Consider the following 14,310-nt stretch of genomic DNA (forward strand, 5'->3'; position numbering starts at 1 on the left):
CACACACAATATACTGCAAAATAAAGGGGTACAATGAGAAGTACTATGGCCATGAGGCCAGAGTACAAGTGCCAGCTCATATACTCAGCATATGAGCTGGTACTTGTAGTACTCCAGCCTCATGACTATAGTATTCCTCATTTTACATTTCTCTGGGAAACAAAACACAGGTGGCACCATAGTTTGGGGAACTTTCCCCGCGGCACACCCGACCATGTGTCGCGGCACACTAGTGTGCCACGGCACACTGGTTGAAAATCACTGCCGTATACAACCTGGTCAGAAGGGGAAGAAGATGGACTTTTTGCCTTTCCGCTACACAGTTTATTTGGCGTCGATTTCTTAAAACGCTGAATTTCTAATCAAATGGGTAAATTCTCAAGTAGCCAGTTTATGTACAAAATGCTTCGCTACTCCCGCTCTGACCCATCTACTCAATTCTCTGTCTATGAGACTGGTCCCTGAAAGCCAGCACAAATTTCCAATTATTCCTCTACAACAATTGCCACTGCAACCCTTGGTGAGAGTGGGATCCTCATACTCTGGACAACAGGGGGTCCCAGCAGTTGGACCCTCATTGATCAGCTATGCCCTAATCTATGGATAGGGAATAACAAATACTCGACAGAACCCCTTTAATAGAAAAAAATATCACCCCAATTTCAGTATATAGGTCATCATATGGATGTATAAGTGGAAATGCTCTTCAACATTTTTCAATTTGAGAAAATATCTTTCTGTTTTCAAGACAGAAGGTGTGCGCTTATGTTTACCAGCCATAAAATTAGAGACTTACTTTATATGCTAAACAGCTAAACATGTGTTTTGCATAGCACTCACCAAGATGGAGCCGGATGATGAAATTGGCCATTCCCATCACTCGGTGTATGGACAGTTTAACAGCAATGTAATTTATTTCCCACATGGTATAGACAGATGCTCGCTTTCCAAGTGTAAACAGACGAGAAACATTCAGCATTTATGTTACAAATTAACATAAAACAAACCTTTAACGTACAGTGTCGTAAAATCCATGAATATAAAAAAAGTGCCATAACAAAATACATAGTACAACAACTTACACCCTAAAGACAGTATGCAGCACCTATGCCGTCTGTCCAGTTTCATTGCAACTTTTTCCATTCACTACAGATCCTCTTTTCATTGACCCGGTCTACATTAGTCCATTTGGCACTGATTTCTTATAACGCTGCATTTCTAATCATATGGGTAAATTCCCAAGTATTCAGTATAGTGTCTAACACATTAAAATCCAGAGCCCAGTTATAAAACATTTCTGTATGTAAGGACAATTCACGTCACATTTTACTACACAAATAATTCCTGAAGTGCTACTTGGCAGCAGAGTGTTGTATCATCATACGGGAAGTGTGTCTCTAGTGTATAGTGACTTTGGCACCAGGTCTTCAGACTGCCGACAGAGAGAAGACTGAAGGCGGCTGTGCTGGAGGAAGACTGGCCCATTAATCTGTCTGAGAACTCCCCCTCATGACCGCTCATGGAAACGCAAAGGGAAAGACATCAGCTCCCTATGCAAATACACAGGGAAGAAAATGACTGCTGTATTTTTCCAGCACAAACTCTGCTGTCCATGAACACTGGAAATACTGGAACATAGCATAAAATCCATTAAATGTTCTACAGTCCCCTGCAATATCTATTGGACCACCAGGAGAGGTGTTAATCCGTTGTCACATCAAGTTGTCATAATAAACAGATTCCTTATTATATCGGTTTCTAGGAAAGCTGGGTGGACCGCGGCAGATGTGTTAAATGATGCATGAATACATCCCCTTTTCTATAGCAAACTTCATACCAGATCATCCAAAGTCTATCTAAATCCAGAAGATATTCCCATTCACTATAGACTTTCGCCTGAAATCTGCTCTGGACTCTCCTAAGAATTTCTCTTTGAGGAAGGAGGAATCTGTGGCAAAAAACTGACACAGATTTTAAATCCCACAACTAAATGTCTATTCCCATGCAGAATGCCTGCACAGTAGCATTGTAACCTTATGGATGTACTATATGCACTACAAAATACAGTGGATATTCCGAATAAAACTTTACATAGTGCAGAACAAATTTGCACTATAATATTTTGCACTACAATATTTTGTAAAGCAAACCTGATGTGCGTTTGGTGGCATCATTGCTCCCTACCCTGCTTGCTCAATGCACATGACAGGAAGTGAGGAGGAAGTTGGATGAGTGAGGAGGTGAGGATACTGAGACACAGGCACACAGGCTGCTGCAGCTGCCTTCTTGCCCAGCGCAGCACACACCAGATGCTGCTGGCAGGAAGCCAGGTAATGTGAAATAAAGTTTTATAAAGCACTGAAATTACATTGGCATTTTTAAAATTAGCAAAGCATAGGCTATTGACATATCTGGTTACAGGTGCACGTTAACCATTTGCCAAACACTTGTTTCACTGACACCTAGTCCACCCAACTGTCCAAAACCCACACATGCTCATTCAGCTAAATGTCTAATTTTCAAATAGAAAAAGTGGTGCAAGTCACTGCTAGAGTACAAGTCACTGACAGGTATCACTTTCAACAGTGAAAGTGATTATACTTATTTTTCCCCAGACGTCACCATTTGGAAAAAATCACCACACACCCGAACACACAAATAGTCCCTGGGCTTGAGTGACTTTTCACCTATGATTTTTGGATCATACTTGGCATTTTATACTCTTACAGCATGCTTCAGGCTGATTTATTACTAGATGTACTCTGGGAAAGCGTTATTTGGCGAAATCTGAGCCAATTGTATCTTAATGGTACACTGTCCTTTAAGAATGTGAAGTACAATACAAAACTAAAAAATTACCCATAAAATGGGACAAAGTTTCCTCTGCTGTGCCAAAGTGTGTAAAAATATTGTACAAAACGTTGCAAAGGTGAAGGTGCATTTGCAACAATGTTATGCGACACTTGACAGCCACGTCTTGATAAATGCTGGGAAACTACATGCACCACACAAAACTAGCCTACACAGTGGATAAAGAGTGAAGAGGACTGTGCAATTGCCATGCCAAGTTGCATCAACTCAGTTACTTATTGAATGGCATTTGAGCTGCAGTATAAAGAGCCACTACCCTGTCTGCTGCTGGCTCTACCCTGTCTAAGCCCTCATTCACACAGCCGTTGGGGAACGTATATACAATATGGCCCCCCCATATGGAGCGGTACAAGGCAGCACGTAGGACATGTCTGATCTTTCCCCAGAATACAGGGCCGTGCCCCATGTTTCTCTATGGAGAGGGGCAAGGGTGAGCAGCACTCATCCCCCTCCTCTTCTCCCCGATGCTACAGTACGACGGGCACACATCGTGTGAATGTAGCCTAACACTAGATGCACAAGGCCGCAAACAAAGGAACCACAACCCGTTTTTTGCAGGTCTTGTGTCATAGGTGTTAGGCCTATTCACATGCCAGTGACATTAGAAAATGCTGTCTGGGCAGGGATAGGACCTGCTGTAATATTGCAGCTCAGGCAGAGGCACATCTGTGTGTATGACCCCATAGAAATTAATTTGGCCGTGTGATATTTGGCGACTTAATGAATAGCACATACTACGTTCCCAGGTAACCCAAGTTTAAGTCATTGCGATTCGCAATAACCAATCAGGTTAACCAATCAGGTTATAGGCTACCAAGTCTTAGCCCTCACAATCTGATATTGATGGCCTTTTCTACGGATAGGTCATCAATATCTTAATCCTAGAAAGACCCTTTAATCTACACAACTCTAGAAGTCAATAGGGAAGAGAAAATGTATCCTTGAGAACTCGTCTTGAACCTTCGGCCGCAGACATCTGAATAGATTTTGTTATTTTTAATAACTCGGCCTGGCTGAATAAGGTAAATGAGGTTTGTAAAGGATATTTCCTCATCAAACAAAGGCAAAGCTTTCCCCACCCCTTTCAGAGCATAATATTACTGCAAAAGGAAATTGGATATTGGATAACACTAGAAGTGTCTTATTAATATTGGTACAGGGCACGGTTCCAAAGTCAGCTGCATTGCAGTAGGATATATATTTTACCCTCTACAACCATCCAAATATTGATACCTCGCACATGTGGCTAACTGTGCCACCCAATGCAATATTAATCAGTCTGGTAATTAACGGAGAGATTTTTATGATTTGCAGATCCATAGCAAGGTTTACAAGCCATAAAAACAGAAAAGCTCCTCAGGTTATTTTATGCTAACAAGCTGGATAGGATGGCAACTTATTTTAATTAAAACTATATTTTCTGCAAGTCTTTAAAAGTCTCGACAGCAAACAGGTTGCTCCACACAAAATGATAATTTTCCATTGAAATAAATTGGTAGTCAAAGACATTGCTCATACTTTGCACTAGGGGTAAAAGGGAAAGCCTAGTAAATATTAATAATCCTCCATGTATGCACTGGCACAATGCTTTTTTGTAATGTGTGTTTACCGTTTCCCATATATAACTAAAGGCCAAACCAGAGGATGAAAAAAAAAAAAAAAAAAAAGAAAAAGAAAAGATGGCTACAAAATAATACTAATGCAAAGCAAGGTATCCATTTTTTTTTTTTACAACAGATTGGTTAAAGGCATATTAAAAGCATTTAAATTACATTACATATTTAAAACACCTTAAATGGTAAAACATAAGCCTGAACGCAGTTGTGAACTGGCCCTTACGGTGCATTACAACAGCTAAGAGGAGATTTGCCTAATTACAATGCTGTCAACATTGAATTTACAAAAACACATGTGTTAACAGCGATAACACATGCATTAACATAGCATGCATTTTGTAAACGCAATGTTGTCAGTAATGTAATTCGGCAAATCTCCTCTTCTCAGTTGTTGTGACGCGTTTCCAAATGCATACGTTAACGCCACATGTGACTGCACCGTTACTGTTCAACTTGCTCTGCAGCGCTGTATAGAAGCCACTATCTGAGCATCTTGCCTTGTAATAGTTTTGTATTGTCTCATTTCCTAAACAAAATATGCTTTAAAAATATGCTAATAAGCTGCAAGTGCTCCAGGGGAGTGTTATTGCCTGTGCAGCCTCCCAGTCCAGGACATTTGAAGCTCATTAGCAGCTTCTTAACATCTGTATTTTAGATAAAGGAGACTTCATTACAGACACTGTAAAATGCAAAATATATTTCAATTTTGAGGATACCTTATATGGTATAAAGAAACAAATTTCCTAAATACTGTGATTCCTTTTTGGCTGTCAATGTGCAGAAATATAAAAATATGAGAGGTATACACTATAACCTAAATATGCAACTTTTTTGACTGCCCTGTGTGTCTACAACATGACTAACAAGAAAGCCTTTAAGAAAAATAAAAAGTAAATTCAGATCATATTTGGGCACATGCTGTTCATGTTCACAATACAGTCTTATGTTTTCCAATGAATCAAAACTACACTTTTAAAAAGTTTCATGGAAAGTCACTTAAATCCCATGTTTTACGACAAAGTATAACACTCTATATATGCAGGAAACGGATCCTGCCCCTTCCCAGAACACTGGAGTGTGTGGAAATCCATCATAATGTGTGTAATGGGGTCATGCTAGAGATCGCTGGATGATAGGACAGACATTAATACTGAAAGAAAGATGAAAAGGAAAATTTACAGCACCACATACGTTTTGCCTTCTTGACTTCAGTCTGGCAATTACTATCTGTTCTTTGTTAATTAGACTGCTGGCACATATAATTTAAGGCTCCAATCCTCAGGGAATCACTGATGAATTTTTACTCAAGTACCAAAAATAAAAAGAGAGACGTGTCAAGCTCCATGTTATTTAGAATTTAAAGGGTTTTTACAGTTTTTTTTACAGGGATTTTGCAACGCCATTGCAAGAATGAAATAAAAATGACACCTACCCTTTCCAGCAGCTCCCGTTTTATTTGGTTACAATCTTGCAGGACCAGAGATGCTGCAGGAAATCACTGGCCTCAATGGTCACATTGGCCATCATAGTACTATTCAGGGGTCTGATCACCATTCTTGATCATGTAACCAGTATGACCGTCATTGCTACCAGTGCAACTACATTCTCTATCCACAATACTGGCAACACTTGCGACCCACATTGATCGGCTGATTCTTCAAGACTCCAGCACCAAAATCAACAAGGAGAATAGAACTGAAAGAACAGCTGTATTCTAGCTCCATTCTATATAGTGATTTGGCACAGTAGGTTTTTGTAATGAGCTAATTCACGAGATTCCATAATAGCGGGCATCACCAATTTGATATGGATTACACACCCTGCAGATATGTCAACATTACTAACCTGGAAACCATAACTAACCATAAAAACATACCAACCAAGTTAAATGTAGAATGTTTTTTCAGCTATTATTGCACGTTTTTAATATAATTCATGGCACATTAATACAAAAAATGATCTAGTTAAGATGACGTACGTGTATATTTACTTTGTCTTTAAAAGGTTCAGCCTCAATGCTTTATGATGTGATAACATCAAAGTGCTCAAAAGGCAACCCAAAAGCCACTTATTACAAATTGCCAACACAGCAATTTCAGCTGTGCTTTTGGTTGTTCGTGTTCTCCATATCATATTGACCCAATAGTACTGCAGTACTGTTACGAAACAAATTTACTACAGAAAAAAAAAACATTTCAAATACCACTAAACAGTCCCCCTCATGTAGATGAAAGCTGTATAAAATGCTCCTACTGCAGTCCCTAGCGCCCACTTTAAAATAGAACAGAGAGAGTCACGTTGTGGGCTGTCCGGCACTGCAGGAGGATGCAGAGCATCTCCCAATGAACCAGCATAAATGCCATACCCAAGTACCTTCAGAAGGTTCTGTACATAAGCAAAAGCAGTACATACAAGAAATATACTATGAAATCACAGCACACATAACTTACAGTGTTCGCAAGCTCCAAGTAGCTTCCCCCTACATTGTTGGCAAGACACAAGTTTTGAGAAAGAAGTCTCTGCAGGGCGGATTGAGTGGTGGCTTTTCCCCCAAACTCCAAAAATTTCTGCATAACGGAATGGTTTTGGGGATCCGGGCTCTGTAGATCTCGTGCTCCAGAATCATATTCCCAGCTTTCCCGAGCTCCAGATAAGGCACCTTTAAGAAAATTAAAAATGTCCTTTATTGGTGCGGTGTACACGCATAAATTATCCTGTGTATGAAAATTACTTCATTTAGTCTAACAAGTCTGAAAAGATGGCAGAGGCAGGGATGGCCACAGTTAACAGTGCCCACAACATGTGGGCATCAACAGGAATAATTATTTACGTTCCCCTCAGAGGTCACATTAATGCCTCACCACGCGTCATAGACACAGATTGCTCTCGGAATCAGTGGGAGGGGATAAGCAGAGGAAATTATGGAAAGTAGGAGCGCCAAACGTCTTTGCTTTGAGTGCCTTGAACGTCAGATGTCAATAAGCATAAAGTCAAAACTAAGTTTTCACAGCAATAATAAAGTTTTATGCCTAATGAAAAGAATATTCTGCAGATACGTTAAAAAACTCAGTGTCCGTGACTTCGGCTAAACACTGGAAAGGGCAAGTGGTTGATTTCCTTTAAATTTCATGATTTTTTTTTGCAAGTAATCCTTAAAAAAAAAAGCAACAAAAAAGGGGCTTACTCCATATGTCGAGGACAATTTATTATGCCTTTCAGGTCAGGTGTTTCGCATTCTGCGTCCCTGATTGGTGAACCAGATATATTATTAGTTTAGAGATAACTTGGCACATGAATAACATCAGTCCCAAAGTGTATGATTTCTCTACTTGCACTCCAGTCTAGTTTCTAAAAATTTAGAAAGGTCAAGGAATTTGAATTCCTGTTCATACAACAATTCTCTAACAAAAAAAAAAAAAAGGTAATTACTTATGACCACAAACTTCATTGCTGCAAAATATTATATATATATTTCCCAAACTTCAACTCTGTAGAGAAGTTATTTAACCCTGAAAACCTACGTCCTTAAAATGAGATCAATGGAAGCAGAAAACCGGACACCTTCACGAATCAGTAGCGGAGACCAGGAATCGTTGTGAACAGAACATGATCAGCAGTTCCCTGATCTGACCATTGTTCTATACTCCGTCTTCTTGTTGTTCTATATGCTATTATTTTAAAGCTTTAGTAACAAATGCCAACTACCCCCAAAACATCTGTGCAGTACGAGTCTTACCTAGACTGTGGTCACTTCCAGTAGGCCAAGAGGTTATTCTGTCTCGCAGCTTTTTGTTCTTACACGAGTCATCAGACAAATCCACCTCCTCTTTCCTGATCTCTCTCACAAGTTGCATACGGCATTTAGTGAAATCATGAAATGAGATTTTCCCGCTCTCATCGGCCCCAAGTTGATGCATGATTTCTGCCACAGAGTCCTCCATGTTCAGCTGTCGACAAACCATCAATAAATCATTCCTGAAAAGGAATATATGCAGTGTTACACATGCCCGTCATTTAATTAGTGAGAATGGGACCCCCATTCTTGTGAACTGCTGAGTCCACCCTCCATAGCGGTTACTAAGAGACATCAAAGTTGTGATCCAATGTAAACTTTGTGCACTAGCTGTACCCCTCCCTAATATGTCTCACTCATACCAAGTGCCTTTCATCTCAAGCATCCCCAAGCAGCAGAGAAGCAGCGTTCATGCATTTTGCCATGTGAACACCAGTCCAGGAAGACATGTGTAAGAGGAATAAAGGGGGGGATTTTTAACACACATTTGACAATGACAAGTAAACCTTTTATCTTTACAGTCACACTTCAGACCATCCAGTTGAATGAGTAGAACATGCCGCCACTACCTTGTACAGTGCATTAACACTTCAGTGCCAAATGGCTTACAGCAACTTAATAGAGGTATTTAAGGCAGCTTCCCTACAGGGAACCCCACCAGCCTACTCAATCCTCAGGATATAATAGATGTAATGATGCAAACATTTACAAATTCCTCAACACAAAGGCGCATGGAATGCTGAAATCTGAGCAAGCAGAAGAATTAATAGTTTTCATTGGTGCTGACTGTACAGAACAAGTGAGTGAGAGTGAAGGTTCCCTTAAATATGGTCCAGGTCCTCAGACCCAAACTAGCTGGGACAGTTCTGCTCCTGGAATAAGGTTGAAATTCTGAGACCACAACAAATGATTAAACTTCAGACACTATAAAATGTCAACATATATTCCTAATATCACTGCATTACTAAAGTGAAATGAGACTGAAGCTTTCCTATAAAAGTCCCATGTAATCCTATAACATTGGGGAAAATTCATCAAAACTGGAACAAAGAAAAGATACGCAGTTGTCCATATCAATCTATTAGATTACAGTTATAATGCTTCCGAGAAAGTTATGAAAAGATTACTAAATGGACCCTTAAAGGACATTACCACCAAATTTACTGGTGGTAGGCTGTCACCAACGTAATGCTTGTTACTTTAGGGATTAACTGGAACAGTTTTTCTTATGTTTTTGAATGTCATTTTCACCGCAAAAACAACTTTAATAAAAAAAAAATATATACTAATAAGCTGGAGGTGCTCAGGCCTACGTCACCCGAGCGCCTACTGTATCCTTCTGCTAATAAATTATGCGCGCCCCCTTTAAAGAACATCTTTCTTTGTATCATCCAAGATTTCATATCCTATTTTCAGATGACTTCCAAGTGCTGTTTGCTTTTTTACATCACTTGTTGACGTAGTGCATGCACCAATTAGTGTAGTCAGAGCAGTTCATCCTGCAATTTTCTCAGACAATATCAATGGACTGTGCAAAACCAAGGATGTGTGAATAGCACAAAGGACAATGGGGCAGAGCCAGGTTTCAGTACTGCTCGGGGTCAGAGAGAACTCATACAAGAAAATGGGCAAGGAACCTTAAACGCAGCTGTCAGCATAAAACTCCTACAGCATACTGCCCATGAAAATAAGGGGACAACGACAAGTGCAATTATAGACCTTATGCTCTTTTTAGACTGTAGAGCAACTTTAAAGAGGACCTGTCAACCAAATTTTAGGCACTAGGAGCTGCTTATTAAAGGGGGGGCGTGTTTGGGGCGGTGACTGCCGCCTGGCAGTCACTGCCGGCCTATGGAGCAAGCGGGGCGTTCCGGAGAAGAGGCAGCGCCTGGGACCACCCCCACATGAAGACATCGGACCGTGTAATCATCGGAGCGGTCCGATGATTACACTGTACCCCGCCGCAGTGTTTGATAGTGTTACCGGAGGTTTCCAGTAACGCTATCACTCTAACATGCCGGCGTTTGTTCAAGCACTAGGAGCTGCTTACTTTAGCTGCTTACCATAGAAAACAGCAGCGCACGGCCGCACACTCGCCGAAAGATAGAGCGGTGTGCGACCTGGATCGTGCCACACATGTGTGGCGCCGTATCCCCGGCGTGCCGCTATTGCCGTCTATGGGAACATACACTACGTCCCCACAGATGGCCATGTGAATTTACCCTAACACTGCGCTCCATTGGAGTGGATATTTTCACCCCAGTGACAATTGGAGTTTCAAAATTTTTTACTGAAATTGGATAAAGGATTGTCAATAAATCTTCATTACAGACACCTTACAGCTGATCATTGCAGCCTGGGACTATAGTAAAGCATCCAGAGAGCTTCACCAGAGGGCACAGTGGGCAGAAGAGTCCGTCTTTAACTATGGGTCGTCAGTAAGTCGGGTGTCCTTAAAAGGGGAACTGCCTGCATCCCTTTACTAGTGAATGGTTAACCAGCTATGATTTTGCTTTGAGCTTTTAGAACCTCCATTGTCACATTGCAAATACCATACCTTGTATTTTGTCTACATCAACATTGACGTCTCAGGGCTTTTTATCTGGGTTTTCTTAATATTAAGGTGTCGCACATCAGCTGTTTGATTAGTTACAGTCTGATGGTGATTTGGAAGGGATAAATCTGAAGTAAAATACACAAAATAACTTAAAAGATTTGGTTAAAGAGTTTGTCTTTGAAAAACAGTCGCTTTCTTCTATGGACCAACTCGGCAAGATCTGTGCAGCGCTGCATAATCTGTGTGCGCTATATAAATAAAGGAATTTTATTATGAAAAGCTCTACATCTGATTAAGAGTAGCGCAGAGTACTGCAACTCCGCTACATACCGCTGATATGCAATACCAGCACAACCCATGGTCAGGTGTAGCACAGCCATATTTTTCAATCCCCCAACAGACCAATGTCTATTGAAAGACTAACAGGTTCCCAAATATTTATTTTAATAATACCGTACAAGTTTCTGTTCTCTTGTTTGCTTCCCTAGACCTTGTGAAGTGAATCATCCCACCACAGTCGTCTTCATGGCTTCCTTATAATTACTCTACATACAGAAAATAGTAAAATTACTATTTTGGAAAAGTTACTATAAATAAAAGAACAGAGGAGAGAACAATTCTGAGTCATTCCTGGAGTTATAGGAGTTGCCAATGTGAATGGGAATGATACACAGCACTGTAAATACAATGGTTTTTCATTTGATACGTAGTACTTTTGAAAACTTATTTTTCAAATTAAATATGGAAAAAAACTAAAAAAGGAACCAAAGGAATAAATAATAGATAGATGCAGGCATACTAAGTGACTTGGTGTGTCCAAAAGCCTTGCCGTGGACCTTTCTGTGCTCATCATATATGTCTCAGCTACGGTACATGTGTTATTGCACACATGAAGCCACCTTCTCCGAGGATCCTTACCACCATGGGAATATATAAGATAAAAAAAAAAAAAAAAAAAACACCTGTAGAAACATTGACTGAATGGAGTATTTAAATTCTATGGAAATTTGAAATTATACTATTCATAACATTACTAACACAACATTAAAATCTGTTCTAATCTTTAAACAAAAGTTGTTTTACACAAAGGAAATCCTTCCTATCTTCATCGGTGCAGGCATCATGTAGCAGTAGGTGTTGTAGGGAATTATTTTAATGAAGTGAGTAATGAAAAAAATCAGGGCACTAGGGTGAAAGGATGTAAAATGTTCACAGAGGAACATGCCTTTCTAAAAGTCTCATATGAGACAAGCAATTTACAGTGGCAGTGTGCAAGGGATCAAGGATGATATGCCTTCTGGTTAGCTTACGGCTAATGTACCCAAGAAAGTTCCCCTTATGGAGAGTTTGCCAATTATGGTCGTATAGGCGTGTGGAGACTTAAAGCCATAGATTCTCCACTAGAACAAGTGAGCGAGAGTAAAGGTTCCCTTTAATATGGTCCAGGTCCTCAGACCCAAACTAGCTGGGACAGTTCTGCTCCTTGGGAATTTTGGGAAGAATGCAAATATGTTTTCCAAGGTGTTAAATGGAAAACAATGCCTTCTTTTGCTACCTTGAAAAGCAGCCCCCTTAACACCCTAGAAGTCTATTAACATACTGGTGTGGCTTAATCCTACATCATATCTATTCCAGAAGGAACAGAACAGGAACTGTAGACAGCATGTTCTTCTCATATAGAAGCCATAGATATTTGCAACATTACTAGTCTGCAGTGGTGCCCAGAACTACTTATGTTAAGGCGAGCTGGACACATCATGCTGGATTATCCGTGCCATTAGGTAAATTTCTACAGCCATTCCCCTACATGTGAAAATAGCCGAAAGCGGTACTCCTAGCCAAGTGAAGAGGGTTTATTGATTTTGTCTGCAATCCTAGAGGCCTTAGCGAAGACATTGGGGCTGATGTATCTTTTTAATTGTTTTTTTCCCCGCCTTTTCCCTCTTTTTGCGGCTTCTCTAAAACCCATGGCGCACAGATATTTCTGCTTTGTGCCAAATTCATCTTTGAACTGCACCTGCCGGTAAATATTGACACCTGATTTAGCACTGATTTGCACCCAAAAAAAGTGCAAATAGTAAGAACCTGTTTAGTATAGGTTGTGCCAAAAATTGTGCAAATATTTGTGCAAAAAAATGCACCCAAGCTAGCTGAAGAAATACTGCCCATAGAGAACTCAAAGAGCAGAACTGCTCAAAGAAAAAAATACATGCAAGCGCAAATTGCATAACTAAGATACATTTGTCCCATTAACTTTTTTCAAAGCATCTACAAAAGTCAGTGGGGCTCATGTGGCTGGCTTCCCCAGTCCTTTTCCTATAAATGTTTACCTTCCCTAAAAAAATAGGAAAGTGTGTTCCAACACATGCCAAGCTTAGGTTATTCAAAAAGATACAATTTTGGCATTTGGGCCACGGCACATGGGGTCAGTCAGTGAAAAAAAAAATTGACATTGCGTCGGTTTGATTTCACAGACCGATTACATGCATCATAATGATATAGAATACAAGCAGTTTCATTTTGCTGCAGAACAGCAACACCGTATTCATGAATAGATTTGGCTCTGTGGGGAAGAAGGGACACTCTTTATATGTCCCTGTGGTTGATCTGTGAAATTAAATCAGTATACAGTCAGTTTTTGAAGGCCTATGCCAGTGATGGCGAACCTTTTAGAGACCGAGTGCCCAAACTATAAACCAAAATCCACTTATTTACCATGAAGTGCCAACATTGCATTTTAAGCAGTAACTTATTGCTACCTGCTCTTCAACATCTATCAATCGTATCGGCCCCTTGAGGCCACTAATACAGTTGAAAGAAGGAGGGCAAATTCAGACCATCATTGTAGTTTCTCACCAGGGTCTCTCTGTACAGTAAGAATGTAGGGTCCAGTAGGATGACCTAGAAAGATACTGCAGTTCTATCAACAACTTCTCACTTTTACCACAGTTCCAAATAGCCAATTGAGTGTCATTTTAAAATAGCGCTGATTGCAGCATGTCTTAAATTGCCTGCGTCTGCAGGAAGATTTGGTGACTTTGGTCCTGTTTGGTGACCTCTGTTTTGGGGTCAATGGCCTGAGTGCCCACAGAAAGGGCTCTGAGTGCCACCTCTGGCACCCGTGCCAAAGGTTCGCCACCACTGGCCCATGCATTGTTTCACATGCGTTTTGTTTCGCATTGCCTCTCTGTTTTGTCTCTGCTTCCACAAAAAAAAAAAAAGGTGTTTAATTTTGCTTTGAAAACACCTGGTTTCTCAGCCACATCAGAGAAAAAAAAAAATTACATTTTTTTTGTGGACCTCATATAGACACCGCATCTGTGAAAATCCACGGGCATGTTTAAAAATTTTTTCGACAGACAACAGATCAGTGAGAAACTAAGCCAAAGAGAAAACAATGGCTTTGTGAGGCAATGTGACAGCGCTCTTATTGGATGCATGGAGGCCAAATTGAATGACCAACTAGGATTCAT

At 40.3% G+C, this 14,310-nt stretch overlaps 1 protein-coding gene across 2 annotated transcripts in view; it reads right to left on the reverse strand.

Annotated features, from left to right (window-relative positions):
• The window catches only part of MCC (MCC regulator of WNT signaling pathway), a 218,623-nt gene that overhangs the window by 143,634 nt on the left and 60,679 nt on the right, over positions 1-14,310 (reverse strand). For both annotated transcript variants that reach the window (XM_072140768.1, XM_072140758.1), the window contains exons 2-3: positions 8,224-8,462; positions 6,938-7,146 (exon numbers count right to left, since the gene is read on the reverse strand). In XM_072140768.1, coding sequence (XP_071996869.1) covers positions 6,938-7,146; positions 8,224-8,449 — 435 coding nt within the window. In that variant the 5' untranslated portion in view covers positions 8,450-8,462. The remainder of the gene's footprint in view (positions 1-6,937; positions 7,147-8,223; positions 8,463-14,310) is intronic.

The sequence above is a fragment of the Engystomops pustulosus genome, chromosome 1 (assembly GCF_040894005.1).
Source record: "Engystomops pustulosus chromosome 1, aEngPut4.maternal, whole genome shotgun sequence".
Lineage (NCBI taxonomy): Eukaryota > Metazoa > Chordata > Amphibia > Anura > Leptodactylidae > Engystomops > Engystomops pustulosus.